The 13,203-nt window shown below is 38.6% G+C and overlaps 3 protein-coding genes across 3 annotated transcripts; all 3 read right to left on the reverse strand.

Moving 5' to 3' along the window:
* Window positions 1-560: 560 nt before the first annotated feature.
* Window positions 561-2,791, reverse strand: LOC101304474 (peptide chain release factor 2-like). The gene is made up of 3 exons (XM_004297988.1): window positions 2,726-2,791; window positions 1,085-1,262; window positions 561-835 (listed from the first exon to the last, which is right to left on the reverse strand). The coding sequence occupies exons 1-3, from the start codon at window positions 2,789-2,791 to the stop codon at window positions 561-563; spliced, it is 519 nt and encodes a 172-aa protein (XP_004298036.1).
* A 271-nt stretch (window positions 2,792-3,062) lies between these two features.
* LOC101310016 (mitochondrial pyruvate carrier 2-like) lies at window positions 3,063-4,742 on the reverse strand. Its single transcript, XM_004296645.1, has 5 exons — window positions 4,617-4,742; window positions 4,167-4,265; window positions 3,794-3,846; window positions 3,643-3,716; window positions 3,063-3,385 (listed from the first exon to the last, which is right to left on the reverse strand). Exons 1-5 carry the CDS (start codon window positions 4,669-4,671, stop codon window positions 3,313-3,315), a joined length of 354 nt encoding a protein of 117 aa, XP_004296693.1. The 5' UTR covers window positions 4,672-4,742; the 3' UTR covers window positions 3,063-3,312.
* Window positions 4,743-10,502: 5,760 nt separating this feature from the next.
* On the reverse strand, window positions 10,503-11,997 carry LOC101310307 (pentatricopeptide repeat-containing protein At5g18390, mitochondrial-like). The gene has a single exon (XM_004296646.1). The coding sequence runs from the start codon at window positions 11,895-11,897 to the stop codon at window positions 10,563-10,565; it is 1,335 nt and encodes a 444-aa protein (XP_004296694.1). The 5' UTR covers window positions 11,898-11,997; the 3' UTR covers window positions 10,503-10,562.
* Window positions 11,998-13,203: the final 1,206 nt, after the last annotated feature.

Raw genomic sequence — 13,203 nt, forward strand, 5'->3', positions numbered from 1 at the left:
ATTAACATTAATAATGTGTAGTCTAATGCAATTCAAATACTCCAATGTGGTCAAGTTTAAGCTGTGACTGTCTACCGTGTGCATCAACTTTTCGCCGTATTGTGGTTTTCTGTGGGAGGGGCAGTGAAACCATTGTGATTGTGGAAGTGTAAAGCAGAAAGTCAGTGTGGAAAGAGGAGGGGATAATTGTTTAGCTTTACTGCATGGTGGATGTGGAGATATCTTTTGCGAGGTTTGTACTTCAAACCCTGAGGAGGTATTCATCCAAGCAAAAACGTTTCTTTGATCAAGCCTGAGATGCGTGAAAAGGATCGTGTCATTCGTGTGTTCTCTCCTTCGGCTAATGGATTCGCAAAACTGAGTGTCGACGGAGCTCTGTGCAAAAAGGGCTGGAAAGTATGATGTGCACGGTGTGGTATGAGATGATAGGGGGCATTGATGAACAGATTTACTAGTCATAGAGGTTCTAAATGTCAACAATAGTTGTTAGTCTATGTAATGTTTCACAGAATTGCATTTTAACAAAAAGAGAAGTGAGAATCTAGACCATCTCACATTACTTACTGTCTTATATTAATATGAGCAGCAATAAGAGGCTCTAGATTTCCATCCAAAACAAACATAAGGTCAGGTAATTGGATACCCGTTTTTGCATCCTTGACTAACTTATATGGATGAGACATGTATCTTCGAGTCTCCTTTTGCCACACATTGAAAATCTCATCTTTCCTGATATCACTAGGCTTGGTAACTCCTTGTTCCAATGCAAGGATGAGAAGCTTGGCTTTCAATCGGTTCATGGCTTTCATTTTATTTGCAAAGTGGCTCCTCTCACCTGCACATAACAGGTTATTTAAATTACAGAAAGATTGCCAGAATAAAACAAGGGTTGGAATGGATTTGTTTTAGTAGAAAATAGTAAAGTTGCAATAATGTAGTCGCTCAGACTCCTGTTATGTTATTATTCCCTTCATAAATATGATCAGTAAACTATACTTTGTAGACTGTAAGAATGTATGTGTTTGAACCAAACGATTTTTGAGCCAACAGTATGTAAGGGTTTCGAGTAAGAGTCATCAAGCACCTGATGATTGGACACTTGTGCATGTGGGTTTATGGTGAATGTAAACTAGAGGACCATTTTGCCTCTGCTCCTCTTCAAGCTTTGATGGCAATACAATAGTTAAATCTTCCTCATCAATTTGCATGTCATAAGCTTGTCCAAGAAATAGAGGAACAACATCCACACTTGCTGAGCTAACCTGTAAGATATTCAATTTGCAAACTGTAAAACTATATACTGGTCAAGATTTTAAAGAAAATATTGCAAGAATAATAACGATCAATACTCCACCTAAATTCTAACTTCTAGGTTGGATAGTGTAATTTATCTTTTCAAGAGATCATTGAAGAAGAATACGAATTAGTCTGAGCAATCCACATCCCAAGTCTACGACAAGAGAAAAGAAACAAGCTGCCGAAGACCACCACAGCTAGCAAATCCTCAAAATATCTGAAAGAGAAACCCTCAAAACAGACAAAGTTCTTCCACCCCTAGTTCCACTAATTCTAGAAGTTTTTTCTATACGCTCCGTCCAAATAACCAAAAGAGTACCTAAGAACATACAACTCCATAAAGTTTATCATCACTCCCTTACCCGAACCTATGAACGAAATGAAAGTCTAGGTTTTGAAATCAAGGTTACCACAACAGATGATGTCTGCTAATCTATCCATTACATTTGTGTAAATTTATTACCTAGTCTTTAACTAAATGAAAGTGTATTGTCCAAAACTGAAAACTTGTTGATTCCATTATTCTAGCTTGTATTAATTATTCATAACATATTATCAGAAGATCTTCACAAAGTAAACAATGACACATAACACATTAAACATACTGATATACAAACGTTATGGTTAATTCAAGTATTTCTGTAGCCAGTCCGCAACCGTATTCATTTCTTTTCTTTTCCTTTTTTTGTAAGTTCAAATTTACTAAAAGAACAAAGAGAAGAGAGCTGGAACCCAGCAAAAGCAAGGGTACACCAGAAAACGACAGAGCAGGAGGAAAACTCTATGTCATGGGTTACAATTAGTTTTTGGGGTTATATATCTCTCACCTAGAGATTGTAATTTTTTTTTTTTTTTCTGTAAGCTTTTACTTGGACTTGCATATAACACATAAATCATACATGCATGTTAAGTTTACTTCCAAGCATGAATTAAAGTTTGTACATTGATTACTATATAGATTCATTTTACAACTAGGAAAGTGAATAGACATTGTAGTCAAACACTTTTTAAAACTTTATCACGAGTCAGAATCACGTCTTCAATCTTTTGACTCATTTTAAGCTTGAACACACATCATCAGAACATCCATAGTTCAATACTGACCACGTTTCCAACCAAATCTTTAGTCTTTTGACTCCTTTTAAGCTTGAACACTAACCACGGCTTCAACCAAGTGTTCAATACTAAAAATCCCTTCAAAATCGATGTTAATGTTAGGATCGTAGCTGTACATGGCCCAAAAGAACGTGAACGTACACTTCTATTGAGGCACCCGGAAAGACAACCGCGGAGACACATTTTATATCTTATTTGTTAAGCGCATGTCCTTAATGAACCTCGTTGAACTTTTCAATATAGTGAGTCCCATTTCTTATGAAGCACTCTTCGGATTTGTACTTCCATCAGTTTTTTGAATAACTCTTTATACCCAATAATAGTTCAAACTTTTCCCTTTGGTGACAACCTCCGTCCTTGCAGCCAGCTTGAGTGCCATGATGGACGTTGATACATCATTCGCAGTTACTTAAGATGCTGTGTTTTTCATATTTAAGAGTCCAATGCACCTCCTTCATAGATGGAATGCTATGTAGGTGACCATATGCCTTAATGGGGAAATGATACAACTCTTTCATATTTTGGAGTGAAAGATGGAAATATAGCAACTTCACATGCTCCAACTGAGTAATGGTTGAAACTTTGAGGAGGAAATCGTTCAGCTCTGTAGTGGCTTTATTTTTCCTTCTTTTTACTAAAACTTTTTTCCTTTTTTAAGTAATAGCTAATTTCATTACTTATCCATGACCAGAAGGCACTTACATCAACTAGTCTTTTCACCAAAACTTATTCGACCCAACCTAAAAAATGTGTACTAAATTATTTTGGACAACTTTGCATACATTGATACATATATAGGATAATAAAGCCACAGGGTTCCTCAACGCATATGTTTCAGTAAATCGAAATAAACCCCAAATCATGTTCTACTCGATTCCCAATTAGCTAGAGGCGCACAGGTTAACTGAGACTACTATTGGTCTCAATGTTCTCTGAAGCAGCTTGTTGGTCTTTGGAAGATAGGTAGTCATGCCTGAAAAACGAGGATTACTGATTAACTAATTTGATCCTTTTTCTCTTTGATAAAATATGAATGCATATTCGATCGAAAAACATATTAATGAGTATATAGTAGTCTCATCATAAACCCAACCACAGACTAGTTGGGACAAAATGATTCCAAACTAACTTGTAATTACATTTTTTTTTTTTTTGTTACAACTTGCAATTACATTTTGAAGCAAGGCAAACAAAAGTTTTTAATGACAAGTTGATTTAATAAGTACTTACTGAATTTTACGTGTAAGTTGAAAAGTTGAAGTGGCAGCCATCCCCAAACTGACACTGACTAGATTCCAGTTCTTCTGCAAAATTATATACACACTAGAATTAATTTGCTAATATATATAAAAGAATTTTTGCAAGGTTTAGAATCAATTACCGGGGTGATTACTGTGCCAAATCTTGCCCAGATAAGTCCAGTGCTTGTAATCACTGTGAACAACCATTTTCTCTATCAGTATGTCACTATTTTCTTGAGCTTGATATCGAGATGAATATCAAACATATGGATAAAGAGACAAGGAGACCTCAAACAAATAAGCTTGGCATCCGAAACCCATTTTCAAAGTTTGGATCGACAGGTTCCCTTTTTCCTTTCAGCTATAGATTGATCGACAAATACATGTACAGCTATAAAACATGTATATATTTACGTTTTAATGAAAAAAGGAGATCCTGTTTAAACACATATAGGTTTTGCAATGCTGTTTAAGTATGGTAGAATGTGAAGTAATAATAAAGGGAGTGTTGACCTGTTTGTTGTGCATAGGAAACTTGGTCAGGTGGTTTGGAGGAGTCGAGAATATTTGCAATGGTTATTCCCCATTTGAACGTCGGAGCCCAGAAATGAACTGCATGTCCAGAGCAAAAGAAATGACATCTACCCCATACATGTCTATATATGCAGCTTAAGTTGCTTAATAATATTTTTCTTTTGAAAAAAAAAAATGAAGCATTTTCTCATAACACATATGCTTGATTTGAGTACATAGTTGACTTCATTCACGAGGAAATCAAGAACAGTGATCAAAGTTCATATAAACTACCCCATTCCATTCATATTTTTGAATGATGAAGCTGAAGCTCATGTACGTAAGAATCAAGAAACCATCAAACCAATTACCCACTAATTAAGGAAAAAAAAAAACCCAAGCAGATCGGAAACAGTTGATAATTATAAAGCTAGGTAGACGGAAACGAACTAGTTTTAGGGCCGGCGGGGTGGTTCCAGAGTGCTTGCAGCTTAGAATTTGCCATGGAAAAGAGGATCTGCTATCAGTTCTCGGTACCTCGCTCTCTTTTTGACCGGAATAATATGGAATTTGGCTAGCTAATTAAGCTTGGTGTGTGTATATATAGTTAGGGACATTGACCACTTCACGGGTAATTTGCATCATGTATGACGTCTACTCATTTCTTATATATTAATCAACCATTCCTGTCCAAACAAGGAATAAAGTATTCGGGAAGAGGCAAAATTAAAAGTCAACTTGCTCTCTCTCTCTCTCTGAGAGAAAACCCTACCTATGGCCGGGCCGGCAGCCGAGGGCGCGGCGGTTTTTAGTTCTGGGACCGCTCGTGGGGTGGGATCGGCTTATTGGATCGAATCCGGTGCGCACACTTTTGGGGTTTAAAATCAGCGGTGGTGCTTAATGCAGGCCCCTAGGTTGAGGCAGTTTTAATGTGTCACCGGTTGACCGCTTTTGTGCCGTTTCAGGTGGCGGTGGTTTGTTTCGAAGTGATCGGGATCACGGCAAAGCAGTCGCTCTGGTTCAAGGAGATCAAACCATTCAGATTATCATGCAATCAGAGTCGAAAACAGAGGACAGATTTTTCTTGTTGCAACCAAGTTTATGTGCAAAACTGGAAATGTATGTTCTGTTTGAAGTAGAAAATTATAATCAGTAGATTTAGGCATCCTAGAGAAACACTATAAACTTTATGGTTCATTGGGGAATGTATTTACTAAAAGACGGAATATATCTGGATTCAAGGGGGAAGCATTTCTCAGTCCTCAATTCCTCATCATGTCAGGTGCCTAAATATGGTATAACAGTACTGCTTCAAATAGCAAATTCCAAGATACAATCATGTGATCTACCACAGCAGTTAGAGCAAATTTTCTGTCTCAGTGAATAAGATTATAAGAGTGATGATAATAGAGATAGAGTGAGCGAACGTGTTGAAAATCCATACATAGTGCGGGGCTTGACAATGAAATTCTGTCTCAGTGATAGGATTCATGACCACAGGTGGATCGGCAGTGCGAGCCCATGCCTAGAAGTTGGTTAATTCCTGTAAAATAATTCCAAGAAAAATGAATATCAATGTACCAAGACATTGCATTACAACTGTATAGAGAAGGGATTTATGAACATACCTGGTGATGACCTCTGATCCACCTCGTAATTCTTTCTTAAGGTTAATAAATGACCAACTTTAGGCCTCCAAGTTTCATTTCATATATAAAGCTCAATTCCATTAGTATTTCCCTGAGCTTTTATAGAGACTAAGAAGGAATTAACTTATACTCTTTTATAAAGTTGGCTACAGAACCCTCCTCTTCACACGAAAACTTAATTCTTTTGCTCTTCTAATCAAATTTTTTTATGCAAAAAATGCATAGTTAATACTACTACTCGCACTCATTCACAATAAGAGAAAGAAAATGAGGCACACTTACATGCTCCTCCATAACTGCATGAACTGCTGCATCTGGAACTATTGGCCTGCCGATCATTGTCTGACATTGTGTCCACCAACAGAACCATGTTTGATATCAACTGCAATAGACAAGCGAACAAAGCATCAAAACTAATCTCACATGTGAAGTTTAAAATGCAAAAGGAGATCTTCCACCAGCAAACTTCATTACAATAACTAGATCAAATAATCTGACCCCAATGCGACATTGACCTATCAAACTCCCCAAGAAAGAGAAAAGAATAGGTTCGCTTATTAATTTAGCTAAACAGGCATCATATGAACGATAACAAAAAAAGCCTGAAAGACCAAATGTAAGTTCACTAGTTTGGCTTATCATCTTCACTTTATCCACCAGTTATAAGTTTATGATTTACTTTGATGCATATCACACTCTACACCCAGAATCTTCCAATCTCTCTTCCACATTTTACAGATCAATATACAAAAGTAATATTCTATAGCTTTGCTTCCAGTTAATGAGCTACTTTTAAGCCTATGCATGAGCTCATAAACTTGAAATCACAAATTCTCTCCAAATATTAGGGGAATGTATTACAACAGTAGACAAAATTAACACTCAAAAAGTAACTCTAAGTCCACAACGTGCATCACAGAGCATCATTAAGCATTTAGAGCATAGACTTAGCCGCTGACTATAAAGATAACAAAATTTTTGGCTTTCCATAAAAAATATGACAGAATAAGAGAAGAAACAATGTGATTGCAAACCAAACAACCATATAATGTCGCAAACATGTACGTGTTCCTTGGAGAAAGTGGAGAAACCGATTATGAAGAAATGATAGCAGGGACTCACAAGACAATAATCATAAAATAGGTGGTGGGAAAGGGTTCTAAACACCAGCGACTCACAAGACAATAATCTTGAAACAGGTGTGGGAAGGGTTCTAAGCAGCTGCTATGAACATCAGGAAGCTACCTGAGAGACGACATTGTTCCTCCTCAGAGCGCGTTGGTTGCCATTGTAAATGGGAAAGCTTCAACAGCTGATGAGATTGCCAATGCTCTAAAGCAAGTCACCAAAGTGCTGCTAGAATGTGATTATGTTATGTGACTTGAATGTGGTTCATGTATCTTTTGAGAAGAAACGAGATCATTATCAAGAAAAAAAAGGCGCAGAATGAAACACATCTAAATGGTCATATGTACAGATGTTAGCTTTTTAGATTACTGATTTGCAGGTGACAATATCCCATTCTACATGTCAAAAATTTTGCCAATTCGTTTATGTTCTTAACCAATCAAATGTAACCACAAACCAGAGAGAACTCCACAGTCAAAGAGATGCAAGTTTTAACAGGGTTCATCCCATAATGATCATAATCCACTAATGTCAAAAGAAGAACATAACAAAGTATTTTCTTAGAATCACTCATTGGTAATCACTCATTTCTTAGAATCTCATCAATATGGAAGTACCAAGAGGCTTGCATCCTAGAATGATACTCCTAAACAAGCCCACAATACCCAACTGTCAAGCTTATGGCCTCCATTCATTATAATTCAGAGTTTTCCCATGAGAAACACAAAGAGAGGTCACAAATGAGGTGTGTCAGAAGTGGGTCATAGAGTCAGCGGATAAGGAACTCGGTTTGCACCTAGGGTTTGTGCCTATATCATGCATTCAGCCAAGTTACTAACATCCCATGTCACTCCAATAACACTTAGACAAGGTGGCATATATAAAGATCAAAATATAGAATTCTGTAAGCAAACAAAATGTGTGCGTGCAAATATTTATCCAACAAAGTATCAGATATCACAGTTTCACCAATCACAAGCAATCAGCGAATAAAATCCAAGCTCTTTTACCTTTGAGCTGCATCTCCATCCATTCCAGCGGTAGTTGGATAGATGAAGAGGATGCTAGCAGGTTCAGGTATCAGAATCCATTTCAGATCCTATTAATGAAGCCTGCATTATGTTCTTCCACTTCAATTTACTCTCAAGTACTAAAATACTGTCTCCGAGTGTAATCATCTTTCAATCTTCAGTTTTGAGTAAAATGTAGCCCACTAAACATCACTTTCTCAAAGATTATGAGATGCACAGTTACGAAGAAGCAGGATGGTAGAATTGATTCAAACAGTGGAAGCCAACCATCTTTACAGCCAATGTCTGCAACTAGGGAAGCTCTTTAAGCAATTGAGCCTTGGTCCGGTGCATCTCGGCATTGAGATCAACTGCAGATGCCCAACTTTTTCCTTTTGAAGCGCGTGCCGCTTTCTGCAGATCAAAATTACTCAAATTTTAGTCTCAATTTGGAAAAGTAGGACCAAATCATAACTAAAAACTAGTCAATTTCAAAGAGATATGAAATTCTGAAGTCTCAAAGAGACTGAGAAATTAGTCAAATTCATCACTCCGAAACACATAGTTTGAATATGAAAAACTGAGAAAGAGACTGACCCTGACAAGCAGCTTCGGACCCTCACGTATACCTGATTTTCTAACCATAGTGACTTCCAAGGGAAGCCGGGGTGGAGATATTTAGATGAAGAGGACAATGGAAAATACCATGACACCCTTTTCACATAACCAGACGGTGATTTATTTACACTTCACGGCCAACTAATGGGATGGCTCAGTGGCTCGAATCTGTGAACGAGGCAATGCCATGTACATCGGCCAGCTTTGGTGGTATGCAGCCCACTCCTCCATGTATATACTTTCAATTTTGGGTACTTGAAGGCTTCCAAATATGTCGTTTTAGTATTGTTGGAGCAGTTGGAACCAAAATGGCTCAGGTAAGCAGAAGGAACCGATTACCCTTTCAAAGTTCAGAATCATCTCTCAGAATCAATTTAGCAGCTCCACCAACAGTCATAGCAGTAGGAATGCTGAGAATTCAATCCACCATTGAAGTTGGCAGCACTAGGGCAACATCTTACCATCTCAGCAATTGGCATTTCAAAAGTCCTGGAAATTTGAAGGCCAAATCAGAAGCCAAATCACTAAGAACTCCACCACCAATCCAGTTATCAACCCAAACCATGCAGAGCATGCATTACCAAAATCTTGGAATAAACCATCGTCATCAAACCAACCCCAAAATGTATACTATTCCAACTGCCACAATCTCCTTGAACCTTCTACAGCTTGCCTTAGCAAGCATCTATTATTAGTCTGCGTAAGGTAAAGATACTTCATGTATAAGATTGAAGTTGTTTCTCCATAAATGCTAGGATCATATTTCTCGTAATTCATCAACTGCATGCTTAATCACAACTGACAAAATCTAAAGTCAAATTTCCAGACTTTTTCTGTGCCAAATATTGAAAAGCACGGAGCTTATATAGTGGGCTAATCACTTGATTGTATGTGTGTCTCTAAAATGGAGGATGGATAGTAAAAAATTCAGAAATGAGCATGTACTACAAGAGAAGCACCGTGAGTACTTGTACCTCTGTTTTTCTATATCCGTCAGAGGCTCAGAGCTATAGAAACCGGCACTTACTGAATGAGAAGCATCAGAGGATATGTAGCTCTGTTCCTATATTCATATGGGTAGAGCTATTCTGCAACTACTTACAGCAAATGGATGAACATCCAAGAATGCCAACTCAAGTAACTTATATTATAATATGTCTTGGATTGGTTATCAACTCTTAAGCTTAGATCCAAGACTTCAAAGACTAAGATTTGGAACAATTTTGAAAATGAGTTACATTAGTTCATACCGTTCCATAATTGACCACCAGTAATTGGAACAATTACAAAATGATAATGTTACCTACACAAAAAGCTACTTCTAATAATGGATGATCAATTTAAACAATAAAATCCAGCACATATGTGAAGAGGAGATGTGAAAATTTATTAATTTCAACTTTTATATTTCAGTTTCAGTTTGAAATGTAAAAATTACCAATACTATTTTGACCTGATCTAGGACGTCTGGACATAATTTATCAAAGTATGAACCAATTCATACAACATATACATATCTTATTAGATAAAGTAAATATCTTGTTAATATGACCTAAAGAAATGGAATTTATATGGGGCTCTTTGCCACCATCTACTGTCACCCAAATTTCTATGTCTTTCCAAACCTTTAGGACGAGGATAGACCTGTAAATGGATAACTGAAAGCTAAAAGACCATTCAAAGAAAAGGACAGTACAAACAACCTAAAAGAAAATTAATAACAACTAATCTGAATCATTTGAAGAATGCTATGCAATCAAGGAGATTCTCCAAATAGAAGTACAAAGCTCCATATATGCATCATATTGTTATTACCTGATTGGCTGAATCACTGGTTCTTTCTTCTCTCCTCCTTTTCATAATCTGATAGGTATCCGTACCATTTCTTCTTTTATCAACTACCATAGTCTCTTAACAAAAATGGTGGAGGTAACACTCATCCTTCAAGAGCAAAAAAGTTGTCATCATTCAACAACTCAGATGAACCATCGTCATGTACCCCTAAGAGAAACTTCTATTTGCTCAATCCTCTTAGCCAGATCATGCTTCCCACAATTCTTCAATCCATCCGTAACAAAATCAAAGCACCGGGAAATCGGCACCAACCCCACCTCAGTCATCTCTATCAAGTAATTCGCAGCCTCAACAAACCGGCCTCCACGTCCGGCCATGGTTATCAACATGGTGTACACGGGCCGATTTGGTGGATGCCCCTTGACCTTCATCTCACTAAAGAAACAAAATGCATCATCAAACTGACCCTTCCTACACATCCCCTTAACAATAGGGGCATACAAGCTCGGAAACGGCCTGTGCCCGTCCTCAATGGAATTATGCAACAGCCTAAACGCATCATCCATCCTCCCAATCTTCGAAACAGCAGGTATCATCACTTTATAAGTATTAATATCAGGACAAAGCCCCAATCCAGTAGCCTCCCAATAAAGAGCAATGCAGAACTCAACCTCCCCACTCTTACAAATCGCCTCCAACAATGCATTAAAAGTCGAAACCTCAGGCACACAATTCTCCTTCACCATTTTTCTAACCATATCTTTGGCACCCTCGATATAACCTGCATTGAGCAGCCCCTCCACCAGAAGATCACGCCCTCGAACCGGCGGATTAAACCCCTTCTCACTCATCTCCTCCAAGAACAGCTGCGCTTCTTTCATCTTCCCATTCGAACACCACGCATTGACTAAAATTGAATACGTCATCTTATTCGGAACCATTCCTTTTCTAATCAGCCGCCTCACCAGGGCGTAAGCGCCGTGGAAGAGCTTGGTTTCGCAGAGAGAGAAGAGCAGGGCGTTGTAGACTTGGACGGACTGGAGGCAGTTGAAGGTGTTGGGAGCTCGGTTGAAGAGCTCGACGGCCTGGTCGATGAGGGCGTGCTTGCCGTATTCTTGGATGATGAAGCAGAGGGTGGACTCGGAGAGGGTCAGGGCGTGGTGGGTTTTCATGGAGTCGAGTATTTTCCACATGGACTCGTATTTTTTGGAGCGGGCGAGAGTCTTGACGAGCTCTTCGGTTTCGAGGGAGGTGGGGTGGTAGGAGGGGTGGTGGGTGCGGGCCCAGTTGAAGAAGCGGAGGGACTCGGTGGGGGAGGAGGAGGAGGCGCGGAGGACGCGGAAGACGAGGTCGGAGTCGATAGGGATGCGGAGCTTGTTGAGGGTGCGCTCCATGAAGTGGTCGCGGCGGACAATGTTGGTGATGTGGTGGATGGCGGAGAAGTAGTCGTCTTTGGTGGTGGTGGTGAGGTGGCGGAGGAGGTGGAGGAGGTGGATGGGTTTGGGGTTCTGGTGGAGGAAGGACCTGAGCATTTTGGTGTCGTTGTTTAGTTGCAAGCTCAGTTCAAGGATTCAAGGCATGAACATTCGCACACAAGACAAACATAGTCATAGAGCAATGTATAGAACTCTGGCATTCTAAACAGGCAAAATATGCCGCAAAATATATAAAGAAGCCACAAAAAAATTAAATTATGGAAAATCAAAATTAAAAGCAGAAGAAACTGAAAGTAGAATGTCCTAGATTTGCAACCGTATCGGCAAGCTTCAAATATGTTTTTTTTTTTTTAAAAATAAAGGGACCTCAATTCTTATATTAATAGAAATGTCATAAAACAGCATAAACATAATCTGCCCGCGAGAACCACGTAAAAAGGTAACCATGTAAAACTACCTAACAAACCTAGACAAACCAGACAATTTCTATATTGCAAACCATAAAATGAAAACCAGAAAACTTGTAACCGTAACCTGTTAGGAATGTCCTAACTTATTCTAAAAACCGGAACCACCTTACACAGAAGGGTCACCCCAGACATTGACGCAACCACAAAAGCCTCACGAGAAGATGTGTCTACCTCCACAGCTTCATCGATACCCACCTCCACAGAATCAGAGCCAGAATTGGGTGAATTGAAGTAGCCAGATATGCTGAATCTGTCTCTAGCCAATGTTGAATCTGTCTCTAACCAGATATGTGTCCAACTATGAGCCCAAGCTACTCGAAGAGCTTCAATTACTGTCAATACTTATGCTTCAATTGCACTAGACACATCAACTCTATTAGCAAATGCCCCTTTGAACAAAGCGTCTGAATCCCTAAACACACCCCCAAAACTTACTTTTTCATCATTAAAAGAACCATCAGTGTTCACCTTCAACCAACCAACAAAAGGATGCTGCCAACAAACTGGAATAAACTTTGGAGCTTTTAACCTTAAAGGTGACAAGCCAAGAATATTGAAGATAGGCAAAGAAGCTGAGGGATGGGGATGCACTAAAAAATTTAGCGATGATGATTCCTTAAGAGTAAGAAAGAGAAAGTGCTTGAAACCATTTAGAAAAAAAGAAGGATTAAATTCAATGTGCTACCCTGAACTTTGAGTCATCTTTCATGTGTACCCCTATTCTTTTTTTTTAATCACGTGTACCCCTATAGTCTTAAAATCCATCAAGACCGGACAAAATTTCAAATTCTCTCATATGATGACGTCATGATCCGACGTGGAGAAGACAAGAAAGGCCCAACATTCAGCTTCTTACCTTCTACGAAGGGCAAAAACGTCATTTGCTATTTTTACACTTATCTATTTTTTATTTTACCCTCTCTCTCTCTCTT

This window comes from Fragaria vesca, linkage group LG4 (assembly GCF_000184155.1).
Source record: "Fragaria vesca subsp. vesca linkage group LG4, FraVesHawaii_1.0, whole genome shotgun sequence".
Classification (NCBI taxonomy): domain Eukaryota; kingdom Viridiplantae; phylum Streptophyta; class Magnoliopsida; order Rosales; family Rosaceae; genus Fragaria; species Fragaria vesca.